Genomic DNA, 20,586 nt, shown 5'->3' on the forward strand with positions numbered 1-20,586 from the left:
CATGTCACATAGGTAGGGACAAGTTAGAATATAGTTTGAAAATTTTTCATTAAATGACAGATCGAAATCGAAACCTCATCCCGCCTTGGATGAGGTTTTGCAAAAAATCCAAAAGCCGCTTGGCCTTTTTGCCTGCCCGCCAACCATAAGGTTAGATGGGCAGCATAAAATTTAATTCAATTAGATTTTTAATGGCCTTAGTAGGCCTGAACATGTGTGCCCGCTGACTGAAATATCGCTGAGTGCATGATGATGTCATCGCGTGTCATTTTACGTTTGTCCGGGTCGGCCGTGCGTCCACCTGACAAGCAGAAAATTCTGCCCATAATATTTCAGTTTTCAGGTGGTATGATTATATTGGGGCATATTTAGAGTGTGAAAGTGCATCACCAAAGCCAACTCTGCTTCAGAGTACGTTAATTACTAGCCTTTTCAATTATAGTTTAGAAAAAAGCCCAAGCTTTACAATTGATGGGGCATCTGTTGAAAGAGGAATACTTGCATTTATATAGTGCCTTATCTTGTATATCAGAAGCATCTAGAAATGCTTCATATGAAAAGAATAACTTGGAGTGCTGGTGTGACTTAGGAAAAGCATTTGAACATTGTTTCAGAAGTTGTTTTAAACCCTTACTTCAACAACTTTATATTTACAATATAACTTTGATATTTACACTGGCCTGTTAATGAGCAGAGAAGTGGTAAGCCAGTGTTTTCAAAGGCAAGTCAGGACTTGTAAATCTGATGCTTGAGCATGAATTGCGTCAATGGATTATCTGAAGTTATATAGCAGCCCTCAGCCCTTCTTCCTCCCAGGCTCACACCAGAACAGCTGGAATTTCTCTTTGATGTATTACAAACTGGCTCAGCTGTTATTACTATCATTTCCAAGTAAGAAGGTTGTGGATCCAAACTCCTCTCCAAGTTTGGACACATTATCTAGACTGATACAGAACAGCACTGATATGGGAGAATGACGGGGTTTGGTGTGGGGGGTGGGGGTTGGGTGGGGGGGTGGTGTGGGGGTGGTGCTTACATTGTCACTGCTTTTAGATGGGTTGTTAGACTGAGGCCCTGTTCTCCTCTATTCTACAGCTTGCATTGATCTGCATAACTTTGTAGTAATATTTAACAAAGAAATTTGGTGTCCTAACATTACCCAAGCCAACAGCACCAAAATCAGATTAACATTTTTTTTATTCATTCATCGGACATGGGCATCGCTGGTAAGGCCAGCATTTATTGCCCATTCTTAATTACCCTTAAGTAGGCGGTGGTGAGGGGAACTTGCAGGTGGTGGTGTTCCCATGTATCTGCTGCCCTTGTCCTTCTAGATGGTAGTGGTCTTGGGTTTGGAAGGTGCTGTCTAAGGTGGCTTGATGAGTTCCTGCAGTACATCTTGTAGATGGTACATATTGCTGCTCCTGTGCATCAGTGGTGGAGGGAGTGAATGTTTGTGCAATAGGTGCCAATCAAGTGTGCTTCTTTGTCCTGGATGATTGTTTTTATTCATTCACAGGATGTGGGCTTCACTGGCTGGGTCAGCATTTATTGCCCATACCTAGTTGCCCTTGGTGGTGGTGAGCTGCCTTCTTGAACCACTGCAGTCCATGTGCTGTAGGTACACCCACAGTGCTGTTAGGAGGGGGCTCCAGGATTTTGACCCAACGACAGTGAAGGAACGGCGATATATTTCCAAGTCAGGATGGTGAGTGACTTGGAGGGGAACCTCCAGGTGGTGGTGTTCCCATCTATCTGCTGCCCTTGTCCTTCTAGGTGGTAATGGTCATGGATTTGGAAGGTGCTGTCTAAGGAGCCTTGGTGAATTCCTGCAGTGCATCTTGTAGATGGTACGCACTGCTGCTACTGTGTGTTGGTGGTGGAGGGAGTGAATGTTTGTGGATGTGGTGCCAATCAAACAGGCTGCTTAGTCCTGAATGGTGTCAAACTTCTTGAGTGTTGTGGGAGCTGCATTCATCCAGGCAAGTGGGGAGTATTCCATTGCTCTCCTGACTTGTGCCTTGTAGATGGTGGACAGGCTTTGGGGTGTCAGGAGGTGAGATACTCATCGCAGGATTCCTAGCTTCTGACCTGCTCTTGTAGCCACAGTATTTCTATGGCTAGTCTAGTTCAGTTTCTGGTCAATGATAACCCTCAGGATGTTGATAGTGTCAGATTCAGTGAAGGCAATGCCATTGAATGTCAAGGGCTGATGGTTAGATTCTCCCTTGGTGGAGATGGTCATTGCCTGACACTTGTGTGGTGTGAATGTTACTTGCCACTTGTCAGCCCAAGCCTGGATATTGTCCAGATCTTGCTGCATTTGGACATGGACTTCTTTAGTACCTGAGAAGTCGCGAATGGTGCTGAACATTATGCTGAACATCGACGAACATTCCCACTTCTGACCTTATGATGGAAGGAAGGTCATTGATGAAGCAGTTGAAGATGCTGAGGAACTCCTGCAGTAATGTCCTGGAGCTGAGATGACTGGCCTCCAATAACCACAACCATCTTCCTTGTACAGGGTATGACTCTAACTAGTGGAGAGTTTTCCCCCTGATTTCCATTGACTCTATTTTTGCCATACTCAGTCAAATATGGTCTTGATGTTAAGGGAATCACTCTCGCCTCACCTCGGGAGTTCAGTTCTTTTGTCCAGGTTTGAACCTAGGCTGTAATGAGGTCAGGAACTGAGTGGCCCTGGCAGAACACAACTGGGTGTCAGAGCAGGTTATTGCTAAGCAAGAGCTGTTTGATAGCACTGTTGATGACCCCTTCCATTACTTTACTGATGATGGAGAGTAGACTGATTAGGCGGTAATTGGCCAGATTGAATTTGTCCTACTTTTTTTGTGTATAGGACACACCTGGGCAATTTTCCACATAGCCGGGTAGAGGCCAGTGTTGTTGCTGTACTGGAACAGCTTGGCTAGGGATGGAGCAAGTTCTGGAGCACAAGTCTATTGTCAGGACAATGAATATTGTCAGGACCCACGATGTCAAGCTTCTTGAGTGTTGTTGGAGCTTCACTCATTCAGGCCAGGGCAGAGTTTATGTTCAATGGTAACCCTCCAGGATGTTGACAGTGGGCGATTCAGCGATGGTACTGCCATTGAATGTCAAGAGTCAATTCTCCCTTGTTGGAAATGGTCATTGCCTGGCCCTTGTGTGGCATGAATGTTACTTGCCACTTGTTAGCCCAAGCCTGGATATTGTCCAGGTCTTGCTGCATTTGGAGAGGGACTGCTTCAGTATCTGAGGAGCCGTGACTGGTGCTGAACATTGTGCAGTTGTCTGTAAACATCCCCACTTTTGACCATATAATGGAAGTAATGTCATTGATGAAGTAGTTGAAGATAGTTGGGCCTAGGACACTACCCTGAAGAACTCCTGAGGTGATGTCCTGGAACTGAGATGACTGACGTCTAACAACCACAACTATCTTCCTCTGTGCTAGGTATGACTGCAACCAGCAGAGGATTTTCCCCCTGATTCCCATTGACTCCAGTTTTGCTTTTTACATGCCCTTCATCTTATTAATGTTTGTTGAGCCTTACTGTTCACAAAATGATGTCCTCTTTTGCTTACATAGCAATGTACAGGAAAAAATGTTAAAAATGAAAGCTAAGATGGATTATGCTCCAAAGCAACACATTTGCTCTATTCACTTGCCAAATAATTTTGAATATTGTACCTTTATTATATCCGCTGTAGATCTTTCTGCTGCTTTCAGTTTCTTCAGTAACATTTGTTCATTAAGTGAAATTTGGGCTTCTTGGTTTTCAAGAGCTTTGATTTCCTCTTCAAGCCTATAAGTAACATTTAGCTTTAGAATGTAGTTCTTATATTCAGCTTTAAGAAAGAAATAAAACTTTAGTGATAACTTGTCTATCCCGGTATGAAGCTAAATACAGCCTCTCTCACCAAACATATATCCAGAAAGCACCAATAGGTTTGTACTGGGTAGAAATCCGATATGAACTCATCTCCCGTAGCAAAAAAAAACTATAAATGACAGCAGTTTGTCAACTGGCTAGTACATTATTTGGTCAACATTCTCAGAAGCCTATATTAAGCATTGTATATAATGGAAATATGATATAGTATATTGGGCAGTAAATATATGAATTAGAGCATTTTAGTAGTATGTCTGCTGGATAGTATGTATATACAGCCAGTCGTCTACATCATGTTAATTGTTATATTGGGTAGTGTCAGCTCACATTTGGTGTGATGTATTTGATAGTGTATGGAGTGCCATACTGTCTACCTTAGCATAAAAACCTTACTAACTATTCATGAGGAAGTTTCTTGCTTGTGTAGGCTGCATTTGATAAGGGGCGGAATTGTCCCAGATTTGCACTAAGTGTGGTAGCGGGCGGTTAAAATGACATTTTACCCATTGACTGCAATGGCAGCTTCTTATGCTGTATCGTCCCAAACCCACCATATTAATTACGCATTCTCGGGAAACACGCCATTTCCATGGCGGGCAGGCTCTGATTTACCTGCCATGCTGTCACCTCAACATGTCATCATGCCGGGCGCCATATTTGAGGTAGACCCGTGCGCACACCTCTCAGTGCTTCCAGCCCAGGACTGCTGCAAATACGACATGGCCCCCAAAGGCTAGAAGACTGCAGCCCCCAAGTTTAGGGACGTGTCCCTCAAGTGTCTTTTGGACTCTGTGGAGGCCTGCCGTGATGGCCTCTACCTCCGCTCTGGTTGCAGGAGGGGCAACAACATTGCCACTCCAGCTTGGTAGGTGGTGGCAGTGGTGATCAGTACCAATGCTGCACAAAAGAGGTTGGCCATCCAATGCAGATAGAGGATGAATGATCTCATTTGTGCAGCCAGGGTATGGCAACCATCTCAGCACTCCAACTCACACACTCAAGCCCATCACACGTTCACTGGCATCTCACTCACTGCCAGCTCAAGGGACATTACCACCCACTCTCACATATATGTCCATCTGGCCTCAACTCCTCTGAAGACTGTCTCCTCAGGAATCACCATCTTGAGGCCACTTGCGCAGATCAACATCTGACCCCACACAAACCCTGGGATACCCCCCTTCCTCGGCACAGACCTCACCTTGCAGCCTCTTCCCTTGCCTGAGGCGACTTCTTCCCACTTCCCAAGCAAGTGCTAGCCCTGCAGTTGCACAAAGCCTAATGGCTGGTTTGGTAGGTAGAGACCTGCCCATGAGCCCCCCTAAAAGTGATGTGGTGCTGTCTGTGAAGCCTGGCACGGATGACAGTGAGTGCTGCCTGAAGCAAGATAGGCAAACAAACCTTGAAGTCCTGAGCAAAGTTCAGCTCGCAGGTGCACATTACTTATGTGTAGTTGTGAAACACATTGGCGTGCAATTACACCGATGTGGGAGGACCATCCAGCGTGGGGGCTGATCCTGGCGGGCTAGCACTATAATGATACGCTGATGTACTACAATGAGGTTCCCAATGTCCAATGGCGGGAAACACGGCCTGCCATCAATGGGCTGAACGGACGAAAGCAAACCGGCTTCATGTTGTCGTGATACCGATTTTTGGCCTTCTCGCCATATTGTCCACTCACGCCGCCAAGCACACCCGGCGCCAGCGGGCATGGACGGCGCCAGTGGGCATGGACGGTTCCGCCCAAGATTTATATAATTTTATTTACAAATTCCTCACCATCTATTTTTTTCTAAAGGCACCTTAAAACAAATATGTTAGAATATAAGAACTAATATTAAAGAAATGGCAATTTGCCTGCCCAGTCAGTTCTTTCCTTAGACCATTATGATTTTTACTTCACTTATTTAGTCTTCTGAGGGAGGCAGCTAACAAGAGACAAAACTCTGAAGAAAATAAACTTCAGCTTAGTTCTCCCACAATCCCCAGAATAATTCAGTAAAATTCCAGTTTTAGCAATTGAACATTACAATCACAACTTCATCCTAATTGCAGCTTTACTGTATGTGCCCAGTTGTTTTTCCACACAAAAGATATCTTCAGAAACCTAATAGGGCTGGATTTTACCAGGTGCCATAATCTTCGCCTGCCAGACTAAAAAATTCGGTGGGGAGACTGCCCAAGGGAAGAACGACTGCCCCACTGTCATTTAACAGTCAACTGGCCATTAATAGGCTGCAGGTGGAATTCCTGCCCCTGAGGGAAGGGATGTCCCGCCTCAGAGAGCTGCTGGCCAATCAGATGGTTGGCAGCTCTATGGTCCCAACAGCGCCAGGCAGGAGCAGTGGCCACTGCTGGAACTACAGGCAGTCTCAAATGGAGGTTGTCGCTGGAGCTGGACACTGAGGGTGGAATCGTCCCAGATTTGCACAAAGTGCAACAGTGGACAGGGAAAAAAGTCGTTTTACCTGTCAGCTGCAATGGCGGGTTTTCGCCCCGTATTGTCCCATTCCCGGCGCTTCCCGCTTTATTAATAATGCATTCACGGAAAACACGCTGGATTGCTGGTGGGTAGGCTCGGATTTGGCTGCCCTGCCGTGACCTCAGTGCTTACTTGCTCTGGGCGCCATATTTAAATTGCAGCAGACTGCACGCCTATTTCAGGTCTACAGACCAGGACTGCTCCAGGTGACAGATGCCCCCGAAAACCAGGGAGACAGCAGCCCCCAACTTTAGTGGCGCCTCTCTGGGGCGTCTGCTGGATCCAGTGGAAGGTCGTCGCAATATCCTCTACCCCAGCTCTGGATGCAGGAGGTCCACTAGAGTCAACAATCCAGCCTGGGATGCTTTGGCAGTGGTGATCACCGCCAGCGGAGCACACAGGAGGTCAGCCATCCAGTGCAGGAAGAGTATGAATGCTCTCATTCGTTCGCCAGGGTAAGTCAACCACCTCATCACTCCAAACTCACACTCCCACAAACCCATCACACATCCACAGGGATCTCACACCTCAAGGGACAACACCACTAACACACAGACATACCCTCATATCTCCATCTGGCTCATATCATCTGGGGCTTGTATCCTCATCCTGCTCCGCTCACCACACAAATATTCTACGCAGTACCATGCTTCTGCTCACACTGTCTCCATCTATTCGAATGCAGGAGAAGCTGGCTCACATCAGCAGGGAAAGGTCCCAGAACGAGAGTGGAGTTGCCCACTTTAGGCCCCTCACTCACTTTGAGGAGTGTGCTATTGCGCTGACTGGTGAGGACATGAACCATGACTGCAGCGATGGTGAAGTCAGTGGCAAACACCCACATGAGGATCATGCACCATATCATCCCTCTCTCAACACAAATGTGAGTGCCCTTTCTCCTGCTTTTGACTCTGCTGCCATGCACCAATTATCTCTATTACAGTTCACAGGGCAATCTGCCAAGTGACCGACACCCAGCCAACCAATCCCTCACCTCCAGCCAAGAGGACACCTCCTCCATTGAACGGCTGGAAATAAGCAGCCTGGAAGACCCACCAGCACTTACCGATACCCTCCAACAGGGCAGAGACACACACCTCAGTGGGACCTAGATCTAGAGCAGGCTCAGGTTCACAACCTAGTGGTCACTGCATGGACACAGCAGGAGGAGGCAGGTTTAGCCGAGCCCCCCGGCACTCAGAGGCATCTGTGAGATCAGAGTCATATGACGAGCCTCTTGATTCAGCCTTCCAACTCCTCTTGGAAAATCCGAAGATGGCATGGGAACATTACACAGAGCTGTTGGAGGTCCCCAACAGAGTGGCACACAAGTCGGAAAATTGAGTGCGCCTGCTCTCTGATGAAATGGTGCCCACATGTGCTTGCATGGAAGTCACCATGGGAAGGATAGCGGATGCCATGGAGACCCTGGTCCAGCAGAACACAGAGATGAGTGCAGACCTGCATTCCATCGCTGTAGCTATGGATGAGTTCCTGCAGTGAAAATGCAAGAGGGAAACGGGGAACCTTGATGTGCCTCCAAGTACTCCTTCCTCTTAAGTAGTCAGGCTGGGGCCCTCGGGCACCCAAAGGGAGGAGGAGCAGGAGCTGGACTCCCTTGGGTCATCCACTCAAGAATCTCAGAGGCTGTTCGCTCCTTCTGAGTCCCTTTTGCCTGTGACCCCCTCAACCTCATCCTCTGTCACCACAGAGGTAGCAGCTGGCCCACAGGAGGACAGCTAAAGCAAGCCATGGCCCTCAAGGCCTCAGCTCTCCAGAGGACACATGGCAAATTCATTAGAGGCAACAGGGCCAACCATTGCACAGGCTGTCTCCACCCCTGCTGAGGATGTCAGGGCAGCACCTAGAAGAATTGGTCGGCCTAGAAAAGTTAAGAAATACTGATTACATGTGGTTACACAGGTGAACATATTTTGTCACTTTATAATCTGAAAATATATTCACTTTCACTGAATAATGTGTAATTTTGTCTTTCAGCTTCATTGACAGGCTCTGCGAGTCCTCCTGCTGCATCCCCCTCACCCACTAGCAGTTCAGCTGCATGCAGCTGGGCCACAATTGATCCTGGAGGGAGAAGTGTGTGTGTGTGTGTGGCAGGGCCTTTCGAAGCCTTGTGTAAGCACTCTCCCACTCACGCAGAGCCGTCATCTATCACACTCACCTTACTGCCCTGAGCATTTTCAATGCTGCCTGCTGGGGTTCTCTTTCAGTTGTCCATCTGAGCTGACCTGCATCTCCGCCCACCCAATGATCACACTCCCATACAGCACCTGTGCCCATCCAACACGAGGCTCCACTCACTTTCGATTCCGACAACAATGGTTGTAGTCAAGTTTTTTATTAGCTCTCCTGTTCTTTCCTGTCATCTACGTCCTTTCCCCCATCATGTTGACCTCCTCACAACCTCAGCATCACCTTCCACCTCTCCATGGTCATTGACCAACCTGAACCCTTTTCTTTCCAGGTTGTCCAGGTGTACGTGCACGTTCCCTACCACCCTGAGAATCCTACCCCCATCCACATCGGCTGCCCTGACCTCCTCCTTCCCACGCCCAGAGTCCGTGGTCTGTCAACCTCGCCATCTCTTCTACCGCTACCGACGCACCCTCACTCTCCCACCCTTCTGGTTCCCTCTGGCCTCTCTCATTCTCAGCATTCCCTCCTACCACACCAGCTTCCTCAGTTTGCTCCCTAAGAGGCAGTCATTGTCTCCACAGACCCCTCCCTTGCACGTTCTCCTGGACATCCCTCACCCCTTACTCCCTCCTCCACCCTTACTCCCTCCTCCACCCTTACCACCTCCCCCACCCACCCCAGGCATCTTCCCCCCTCTGAATTCCCTCCTGGGCAACTTGCTCCTCTCAAACACCTTCCCCACTCTGAATTCACTCCTCCCCATGGACACCCTCCCCTGGACTCTTTCCCCGCTCCAATCTCCTTCCTCCCCCCCGGACACCTTCCTTCCCTGGACTCCTTTCTCCCCCTGGATACCTTCCCCTCCTGAACTCCCTCCTCCCACCAGAAACTTCCTCCCCCGGTCTCCTTCCTGCCCTCTGAACTCCTTCTTACTCTGAACTCCTTCCCCCTCCAAACTTCCTCCCTTACACCTACCTGCCCACTTGGCGCATTCTCCTCATTACAACCTCTTCCCCCCATTCTCCCCACCCCCCCACCCACCAACCTCACCCTCCCTATACATTTGTTTCATCCTCCCAATCTCACACCGGCAGACACCTTTGCTCCGCACCCTCCCAACCTCACTCTACTGGTACACCTTCCTCTACCACTCACAGCTGCACCTTCCTTTCCTCCATTCATTGATCATCTGTGGCAGCCTATGACCAAAACCGTGATGTTCCGAAGCAAACCCAAAAGGTCAAAGGAGCCCTCTCACCTTCTGAGAGCTGCTTTGCGGTGGACATATGCCCATGAGGGTCCCATCCAGATTGCGATGCACATGTTCCTCCAGGGTCCGGTAGCTCCAGCATCTACTGCTCCTCAGATGTCCGCGATCTGAGCAAGGCCCTAACGGTGTAAATCCTGACTTCTGCACATCACACTTGTCCAGATGTGTTCTGCGCTAGTGTGTTTTCCCGCCAGTGTAACGGTAAATCTGGTGTGGGGGGTCAATTCTGGCCAGGCCTTACTTTGCATCCGATCAGCAGGATACAAATCGGGTTCATGCCGGCCTCCAGTGGGATGTTTGTAGTAGATTACTTTTAAGTTCTTTTGGCATTAGTAAGAGCTGGTTTGTTGAGGAAAAATGTAAAGCAAATAGACATCCTAAAGCTGGTTTCAGCTGTTGTCATGACCGGTCCCTGGTTAACGCCCCAAGTAGGGCCTCAAATTTGTTATGTTCCCGGATGAGGAGGAATGAGCTGGCTCCCCTTCTTTATTCAATCCCCTTGGTTGGTTGCAACAAAGTTAATTTAAAAGGATCCCTTCCCTGCCCCTGGATACCTTTTCCCAGTCCAAATGTATTTATGGGCAGAATACCACCCGCTCCCCCCACTCCACCCCACCCATTTTGAAGGGGGGGGGGTAGTTTAGGAGCGGGTGCGTGGAGGTGTGTCTCTGATTGGCGCCCCCGATTGGGGGCGTGCTGCCATTTTACATGGGTGGGCCAATTAAGGCCCACCCAGCGTGACGTCCGCAAGCAAGCGCTATGCGCTCCCTGTGTGGGTGGGCGAGGATTCCCTGAGCCGAGAGTGCGCTCTTTCACGCATGCACGCAAAAAAGCTCACTCATCTCCCTCAGGCTAAGTGCTGCCTCAGGGATATTGGCTCCTGTCTGGAAACATTTTTAAAACAGAAGAAATAAATTTCCCTGACATGTCCCCTCATGTGACGCTGGCACATGAGTTGGGACATGTCCATCACTTTCACTGACATTCTTATTGAAAATTTTAAAACCTACATGAAACCTCATCCTGCCCGTGGATGAGGTTTCATGCTTTTCCTTCAGCCCTCCAGGGAACCCAGCCTGCCTGCCAACCTTAAGGTTGGACGGGCAAGTCCATTAATTACTTTAACTGCTTTGTCAATGGCCTCAATTGGCCATTGACAGGTCAGCGGGTGCACAGCTGATTCTGCTGAGCCCCAGCCTACCTGAAAATTGAAATGAGGCGGGGTGACGTCGGGAGTTCCGCCCAACCAGGAAATCCTGGCCTATGTTTTAGAAGGAGCCAAATTAACCAGGCTTTCTGGTTAAGTTTACTAGTTACTAAAATAACTAGTAACTGATAAACTCAGAAAGAGTAAGTTTATTAGTTACTAAAAACCCAAGAAAAAATAATAAAAACGCAACACACATATACACAGAAATGACAAGTTTAGTGCAAATAAAAGTTAAAATAGATATACACATCAGTCTTTGGCTTGTCCGTGAGGAGTAGTGTGGCAAAATGTTGCGGCCATTAGGTTGGGTGATTCTGGTAGAGCTGACTTTGGCAGTTTGGCAGTTTGTTTGGAGACACTAGTTGCAGGATGGCTAAAGAAGCTGTCCTACTCCCTTTGAGATTTATGGCTTTGCTGATTTGCCTCCAGCAACAGAGAGAGAGAGAAATAGAGAGCCTTTTGCAGGGGTGCCTAGTTGAGTTCAGGGCAGTATGTACCATTCTAAACTGTATTCTTTTCCTCATTCTGTTAATTTTAAAGAAGGAATTTTTCAGCCCTATCTCTTTTTATCAATTAAAGCTACAAAGAATTAATGACAAACCTATCATCCCCATTTGTCCGTTCACTTGTGCAGCAAGCCCATCGACTGGAAGCATTAGCTATGGCCCAGATTTTTGCTATGACAGAGAAGTCCAATGGGACTGGAGTCGGGCTGAGGTTCACATAGGCACAGTTTACCGAGGCAGCTGGCCCAAATCATCAGCTGCCTCCACTGAAGTGGGAGCCTGGTAGGCCAGGAGTGTGAAACCCGGTGTGTGTAGATTAGACCAGGCAAGAGCTGATCCGAACTTGGTGGATTAATTTGGATAGCCAGGGTACCCCTTTGGAGAGGTAAGGCACCCCTTTATATATGGTCCCAGGACACCTTTGGGAGAGATAAGGCACCCTTTGGGATTGTCAAAAGTGTACACGATTGTCCATAAAAGGTGCTTAAAATCATTGGGACTGCCAAAGCTGTCAAGGAACTGTCAAAGGATGCTAGATTAGCTGGCATGGAGGGGGTAAGGGAAAAGGGTGGCGTGTGGGGTGCATGAGTTGGCACTAAGGTTGGCATTGGGGCTAGAAAAAGCCATAGGGATGTTGGGGCATAGGGCTATGAGGGGCCATGGGGACTGGGTAAAGATGCAGGGGCTAGCATAGGGGGTATGAGAGGCCATGGAGGGTTGATGGGGAGCATGAGATGGTATAGGTTGGCATGGCTGGGGAATGGGAAGTGTGCGGGGAGGGGGTGAGGGCTGGAGAGCTGTTTTTTGTTTTGATATTTCTTTTCAATAACAAACGAAGTGCCGGAGAACAGAGGCAGGCCTTCTGTTTAGCCTGCCTCGCACTCATTTCAGGTGAGATGGGCCTGACTTTGAATCGAGCTCCCACCACCGTCTCCCGCCCCACTGCCCCCCCCACCACCTTGAAAATAAATCTCAACCGTGGACAGTCATTTTTAAAAGTTGGGTTTGCAGAACTGGGAATCCTCCCGTCTTTGCGCACCCAACCTGGGAGTGAAAATCTGGGCCTCTTTCTCTCCACAGATACTGCCTGACCCGCTGAACATACTCCAGCAATTTTTTTTTTTGTTTTCGTTTTTTAAAAAACATTGTTTCAAAGAAACAAGGGCTGGAAATAACCCCAAGGCAATTATTTTTGAACGGTTACTCAGTCCGACAGTGTACCGAAGCTAGATTGTGAGTTCAACCAGGAAATGGAGAATTCTGCCTACAGCAGTATTTTTCCATCTGACCTTGAATCACTGCAGTGAGGGTCACAAGTAGCTGGAGGGAAATTTCAGTTGTGATCCATAAGGGGCTCTTGCCCATTCAGATTGTGTTTAACCTAACTTAATAAGTAGTATATTTTGACATGGCAGCCAACCTACGGTACACAATGACAAGCTGTCCACTTTTAAGCATGAATGGGTAAGATTTCCTTTGTTTGTTATGGGCAACAATATCGTAAACATGGGGTGAAGATTGCTTTTGGTTGCTATTTCCAGCAAAACAGCAACTTATTTTTTAAGAGTACATTTCTAAGCTTGTTAGAAAATAGATCTTCCTGTCATGGTCAAAATGTAACTGCCACTTACACAGCCTCTGGCAAAAACATTCACCCTGTACTGAAATTTTCCATTGATAGAGCCATGTCAGATATTTCAATAGAATCTTTTTGCTGAAGTGTACATCTTTCACTGTGGTTGGAATCGGAATCTAAACTTCAATTTGACCTTTATTTATTTATTCTTTCATGGGATGTGGGCATCACTGGTGAAGCCAGCATTTATTGCCCATCCCTAGTTGCCCTTGAGAAGGTGGTGGTGAGCTGCCTTCTTGAATCACTGAAGTCCGTGTGGTGTAGGTGTACCCACAGTGCTGTTAGGGTGGGGGTTCCAGGATTTTGACCCGGAGTGTTAAAATGCATTTTCTTTCAAGTAAAGTCCTGATTAAAGCTTGGGCAGGTAAGGCCTATACTCATTGGAGCTTAGAAAAATGAGAGGTGATCTTGTTGAAAAATAGAGGGGAGGACTTTCGCCTCGTTGGGTGGGTCCGGGAGTGGCGTCACAATGGACTGCCGTCCGCGATTGGGCTCTGACCGCGATTTCATGCTGGCTGGCCAATTAATGACCAGCCAACGTGACACGCATGCTGATAACCTTAGTGCTGCCGGGGTGGGGGACAGAGGGCAAGCGCTGAAGTGTGGCATATGCGTGGGTGCGCTCGGTGAAAGCTCCCTGAAGGCACAGAGCTGCCTCGGGGCACTGAAGATTTCTAACATTAAAAATAGAGATTTTAAAATTAAGGTAAACATGTCTCTTCATGTCATGACTCTGTCACATGAGCAGAGACACGTTAAAAATGAGTTTTAAAAATTCTTACTTGATTTTCAATTAACATCGGAAACTTCATCCCGCCCGTGGATGAGGTTTCCTCAAAAATCCAAGGCTGCTTGGCTTATTCGCTCGCCTGTCAATCGTATGGTTGGACGGGTAGGGGAAAATTCACTTTAATTAATTCATTTATGGGCTTAACAGCCCTCTTTATTGTTGGCGGGCTCCCGCCGACTGAAATATCACTCGAGTGTCCGATGACGTTGGGACGCTCGCCTGACATCATTGTGCGCTATTCCACCCTCGCGCATGTCAGGTGCGTGCCTGAAAACCGAGCTGAAAATCCAATCCCTAAGATTCTGAGGGGGCTTAGCAGGGTAGATGCTGAGAGGATGTTTCCCCTCCTGGGGGGACCTAAGACTGTGAGCACAGTTTCACAATAAGGACTGTCCCATTTAAGATGGAAATGAGGAGGAATTTCTTTTCTCAGAGGCGAGTTCGTGTTTGGAATTCTCTTCCTGAGAGAGCAGTGGAGGCTAGGTCATTGAATGTATTCAAGGCTGAGTTATACAGATGTTTTAATGACAAGGGAATCAAGGGTTATGGGAGCTGTGGAGGCCAGGCAGGAAGTTAAGACCACAATCAAATCAGCCATGACCTTATTGAATTGCAGAACAGGCTTGAGGAGCTGGAAGGCCTGCTTCTGATCCTATTTCTTATAATCTTATGTTCTTATTTATTTAGATGATGGAAATAAACATAAATAGGAACATTTATAGACTGGGTTATATCTTTGCTCTGCACAGTGGATGAGGTTTCCTAAAAAATGCGAAGGCCGCTTGGCCTTTTCGCCTGCCCGCTAGCCTTAAGGTTGGATGGGCAGCGTTAACAATTAGATCAATTACTTTCTTAATGGTCTTAATAGGCTGTTTATATATCAGCAGGCACACAGCCGACTCCGGTGTGCGCCCGCCGAACGAAATATTGCGGGACTGTGCGATGGCGTCGGGACACATGCCCAACATCATCGCACGTCATTTTATGTGTCAGCGTGTCAGGCTGGTCCCTTCATGCCAACTGAGAAATTCAGACCTTGCAGTAGGTCAGACCTGGCGTATATGCATTCTAGCCCTGTTTGTGGCACTTTGTTACTGTCCCAGAAACACTATAAAAGGCAGAGGGGGGAAACGAGACCCTGAAGTGTGCTCAGGCTGAAAAGGGGAGCCATTTTGATTTTGGGCAAAAGTATTAAAGAGTGATAGTGGCAGCTTGTTTTAAAATTCTCCTGATTTTATTTTCAGCTGCCATATTACTCATTTTACACTATTAAACAAAGTCTAAACCAAGCCCATAGCTTGGGACTAATGTGTGGTAGAAAAATATTAGTGAACTGGTTGGTGTTCCCCACAGTCCAGGAGCTATCATGCTTATTTACTGGTGCTAGGTCATAAAGTTACCAGGATTATTGAATTCAATTTCACAACTTTGGGATTTGAACTCACAGCTGCTGCATTCCAAAACCCCATTGTCCAATTTTCAGGCCTGTGCAACTTTTAAAAATGAAAATTTGGCTTTGCTTCACACTTAGTGTATTTACCCAGCCACCACCTCCATTGTAATATGATGTGAAACATTGCAGTGAGGTAAAGCACGGGTAGAACTACATTACTTGGTTGTGGCTATGGCCCATTAAATAATGCCAGTGCTGCACATCATGGTACTGACATACTTAGCACTGATGGAGATGTTATAGACAGGGTGGCAGAGAACTGCTGAAATCCCTGTTCCCTTCCAACTGACCACAATCAGGAAGCTTTTGATGTGTGTGTTTTTTCAACCATTGAGTGTGTGGACAATTTGAACAGTCAGCAGCAATCTTTTTGTGAATTTAAATAAAGAGGATTATTTATTTACGCACTCACCTGAAATTTAATGCTACAGTACTCACTGACACGGCCACACACACAAACACACTCAAAGAAAGTACAGTTGAAGAGAATAGCGCATCTCTATAGGTTATAAGCAAAAGAATAGTTCATAATTCATGTGGTTGTCTTGATCTGGGAAGCACATGTCGTAGACCTGGTGAAGAAGCCGTCTTCACTCCAGAAGTGCAGTTTAAGTGAATTCAACAGCCAAAATTATTTCAGGATTCTCTTGAAGGGATGGATATTTTGCAAGTCACAAAGTCTTTTGCTTGTAGTTTTGTTATCAGAGTGTCAGTTTGCTGTACTAGTGGATCCAAAAAGGAACAAGCTTGGAGACCTTGTGTTGTTACAGCCTCTGGTTCTTTTTTAAGACAAAGGTGTTACTGCCCTTGCTGTTGCTGCTGCCTCTTACTTTCTATGGTCAGCATTTTAAAGATTACAAAAGGACAAACACAACCCCCTTACCATGTGACCCCTCACAATGGCAGTTCCTCCTCCAAATATAGTGGTGGTCTTGGGTAGTATAATTGTTTCATCTCCAACTTTTAGCCCATTTCGAACCCTTCCCCCCACCCCACTCGCACTAGGGCCATCTGCCACTAGCTTGCTTCCCTTAATGTCCCCATTAGCATATCTTTTAGATAATAACACCCCTTTGTCCTTTTGTCTATGACATTTTTGGCAGTATCTTCTTAGCCTCCACCTATCACTGGCCCCCTATTGAGGTCTCCTGTCCCATCCCCTTCTCCCAGTTTATATTTCATCTCATTTCTATATGTCTTAGTTCTGATGAAGGGTCATACAGACTCGAAACGTTAACTGTATCCCTCTCCGCAAATGCTGTCAGACCTGTTGAGTTTTCCAGGTATTTTTGTTTTTGTTCTAGCCACAGTATAGTTCTTCCCAGCATAGCCACATCCTGGCTTACTGTTTTAAGACACTCATCCGAGGGTGTTAGGATAATCAACTTATTTGTTTCAAAAAAGACCAATTAAATTCAGGAATGTTTCTTGGTGGTCTCAAGATATGTATAGTTAACATCTTTTTGTCTGGGATGTGACCTTTTGCCCTCACAGTGAGACGGATTTTGAATACACAAGCCAAGTCATCTGACCTTTGGTGACCATCTTTTAAAAACGGCTAATTTCAAAGAGTCCACATCGAATAAAGTTTGTCTCTTGAAAGTTAGGAATATCATATACCTTTACTGTGTATAACAGAAAAGAGATATAATTTCCTTCATAGTGTTGCAGGAATAGAAGGTTGTACAGAGTGATAAAGGAATGGTGGGCATTCAGTGGGGTTTCTTAGAGGTAGAATCACAAATCTTGAAAATCTATTGCTAATCTGCCAAATTTGATGATAACATAAACTTTCTAAATGCCTGTAAATCACTTGTATTTTCTTTAATGCAGAGAATCATGTTGTCAGCTGGAAGGGGCTACAGTGAGACAGTGACAGCCACTGCTGGCCTGACCCCTTTGCTCAGGCAGTTTATTTAAAAAGATGAGGGTAAATAATTAAAACACCTGGATTGCATAAATAAGATTGACTCAAATAAAATCAAATTAATTTGTTTCTTTTTAAAAGCTACATGAACAAACCATCCATTTCACCTCAAGCTTGATGTGATTTTAATTATGGACAAAATGTTGGCACTCCCATAAAATATTTAAATATTGCCCAACCATGTAATGAGATGTGAACTTTCACTTTGCATCAAATTTATGGGTTTTATACAGTGGTGGCTGCAAGTACATCCAACAGAAAAGAACAAAAGGAACTTAGTTGCTCAATAACATATGTATTGATATAATTAGATCAAAAATATTAAGTCATGATTGGATCATGATTGATTTAAATACTGAGATACTGCATTTCAAGCTCTTGAGGAATAACAGCTTGTAGCCAACAGCTCTACAGCACTTAGAAAGCTCACCAGTGACCTATAGCGGTAGAAATGATGTTCTGTGCCAACGTTTTTACTGTTACTCAGTGGTGGAACATATCCATTCCTGCTTTGATAGCTGCACGTCCAAGATTTGCAACGAAAGATTCCACAAGTTTCCACAATTGTTTCTAATCCTGGGCACCATACTTTAGGAAAGATGTGAAGGCTTTAGAGGGAGCGCAAAAAGGATTTACAAGAATGGTCCCAGAGATGAGGGACTTCAGTTTCGCGGACAGGTAGGAGAAGCTGAGGTTGTTCTCCTTAGAGAAGGGAGGGTTGAGAGGAGTTTTGATAAAGGTGTTTGAAATTATGAGGGATTTGAAAAGAGCAAATAGGGAGGAACTGTTTCCATTGGCAGAAGGGTTGTGAAGCAGGGGACACTGATTTAAGGTGAATGTCAACAGAATCAAAGTTGACACGAAAAGCTTTTTTTCAAATGAACGAGTGGTTAGAGTCTGGAATTCACTGCCTAAGACTGTGGTGGAGGCAGATTCAATTGTGGCTTTCGAGAAAGGTGGTGGATAATTATCTAAAGAGAAAAAAAATGCAGGACTACAGGGAAAAGACAGGGGAGCGGGACCAGCTGAACTGCTCTTGCAAAGAGCCGGCATGGACATAATAGGCTGTAACCTTTCTTTGACTCCATGGTAAATTAAGATGAGAGAAATAATTCATCTACCTTAACTCATCCATTTGGAAGCACTTTAAAGTCTTCCCATCATAGCATCTAACTGACTCTTGAAAGAAGTTAAAGTTTTGCACTTTAAAAAAATTTGTTCATGGGATTGGGAGTCGCCGAGAGCACAGCCTGGTAGGTTTTCACATACAGCCTGGTGGTGGGCAGGGAGGGTGTCCCTCCTTGGGGGCCCCCCCAGGGCCCATTTGCAGCCTCCTCAATTGCCCTTCCCGCCCCCATGGCATCTCAAGCCCCAACTCCCAACAACCCCCTGCTCACCTCACTGGGCCCTGCCAGCTAGGCACCCAGCGCGGCCTCCGAAACACCTCGCCGAATCCCAATCCAACACCGCATGTCTCTGTCCCAAGGTTCTGGTGAGTTGCTGGCTGCAGATTGGCCAGCAGATCCCTGAGGATGGACGTCCTGCTCCAGAGGGACAGAAATCCCACCTCATCCCTAATAGCTGCAGGGCAGCTGGTTTTCTCCTCAACAGCTCCGACCATCACCCGGCATTTTAGCTGTGGGGGGAGTGAGGGGAGGGGTGTGGGAAATCTGGCACCTCATATAATTCTGCCCACTGTGTGCGGTTCTAGCCTCCTTAAGATGGGGCACTTTCTCCCTGGAAAAGAGAAGACCATAAGGGTCTTTAAAGTGTTCAATCGGGTGGATTTGGAGAAACTGGGTGGAATTTCACGGCCCCGTCACACCGCCCAATGTTTCCACTTGCAAGCGTGTCCAGAGCAAGGGAATGCAAATACAAGATGGCCACTAACAGCTTCAATAGAGTTTAGGAGGAATTTATTTAAAGGTGGTCTGCTACATTGAGTACTGAAGCAGATAGCATTGACCCTTTAAGAGGAGGCTTGATGTATACATGAGGTAGAAGAGAGTAGAGGGATATGGGATCAGGATGGGGGAAGGTTTGGTTGGATTCTGACGACCAGTTTGGCCAACTGGCCTGTTTCTGGGCTGTAGATTCTCTATAATGCTCAAAAGTCAATCTTATCATTGGCAATGATTCACAGAGGTATCAATGTGTGGCAATCCGCTCTCCTAATCAAACTCAAATAAATAGGGTAACAAACAAAAGAGCTTTAATGAACAAAAGTAAAAGAACGTTCCCCTCATGCAGCTTCACCTCTCTGTCCCTGACTCCCTCCTGTCTGGAGAGAACCCTCACTCATGAGGCCCCTGAAGATGCACATCGTGTTTTCACAACCGCGCAACTTAAACGACCAGTCAAATAATGAGCAGTATGAAAATAGGAATCTAATAAAATGTTGCATTACCTTCAGAGACTATGGGGTGATTTTGACTCCCTCTGTTGGCTGAAACCAGGCATTGCAAGAATTTAAGTTGAAGCTCTTGCAGTTATCTTAACGGCTGGGTGGCAGAGGTATTCCCCTCACTTAGGCATGACATGAGCAACATTTAATTATACTCAGTAGGATCATATTTTGTAGATAGAATCCCCAAAACAATATTTTCTGCCTGCCAGCCAATCAGTATCTGTTGCAACTGAACTGGAGACCCTTCGAGATTAACTTAAAAAAAATAACTTATGAGACAAGGAGGAGCAGGAATGCTTCACTTGATACCATAGAAAGTCGTTTGTGCCATGAACATACTCCCTTTCTGTCCAACAACCCCCCTCCCTCCCTGCCTCGTATTATGAAAACTCTATCTCCTGCTCCCTGACCACTGCTGCCAACTAATGAGGATTCAATGAAAAGAAACATCAGGAGGTTGATTCTGTCACTCCTTTACACCACTGCCACAGTGGACAATTTCTCTCACTATTTCAGCACTCGCTCCCTCCTCTTTTCTGTACTGCTACAATTTCTGAATTATTTGCTGCCCTTTTCCGTGTTTCTGTATTATTTTCTCTTTCTTCTTTCCCTGAGTCTGTTTTCATTCCACTTTATGCATTGTCTCTAATACAGCATCTCTCCCTCCCACTACCCCTCTTCTCTCCCTAACTGCCTCTCTCTCCCGTCTCTCTCCCCCATCCCACCCCCAACCCTCTCCCCCTATCTCCCCCTCTGCTGCCTCTCTTCCCCCTCTCCCACTCTCTCTCCCCCTCTCCTTTCCCCTCCCCTTCCCCTGCCCTCTCTCTCCTCCTCTTCTCCCTCTCT

General features: G+C 46.5%; 1 protein-coding gene across 4 annotated transcripts in view; it reads right to left on the reverse strand.

Moving 5' to 3' along the window:
* The window catches only part of LOC121288843 (paralemmin-2-like), a 153,531-nt gene that overhangs the window by 21,239 nt on the left and 111,706 nt on the right, over window positions 1-20,586 (reverse strand). For all 4 annotated transcript variants that reach the window (XM_041207618.1, XM_041207620.1, XM_041207617.1 and 1 more), the window contains exon 5: window positions 3,698-3,812. In XM_041207618.1, coding sequence (XP_041063552.1) covers window positions 3,698-3,812 — 115 coding nt within the window. The remainder of the gene's footprint in view (window positions 1-3,697; window positions 3,813-20,586) is intronic.

Source organism: Carcharodon carcharias, chromosome 16 (genome assembly GCF_017639515.1).
Source record: "Carcharodon carcharias isolate sCarCar2 chromosome 16, sCarCar2.pri, whole genome shotgun sequence".
Taxonomy (NCBI): Eukaryota; Metazoa; Chordata; class Chondrichthyes; order Lamniformes; family Lamnidae; genus Carcharodon; species Carcharodon carcharias.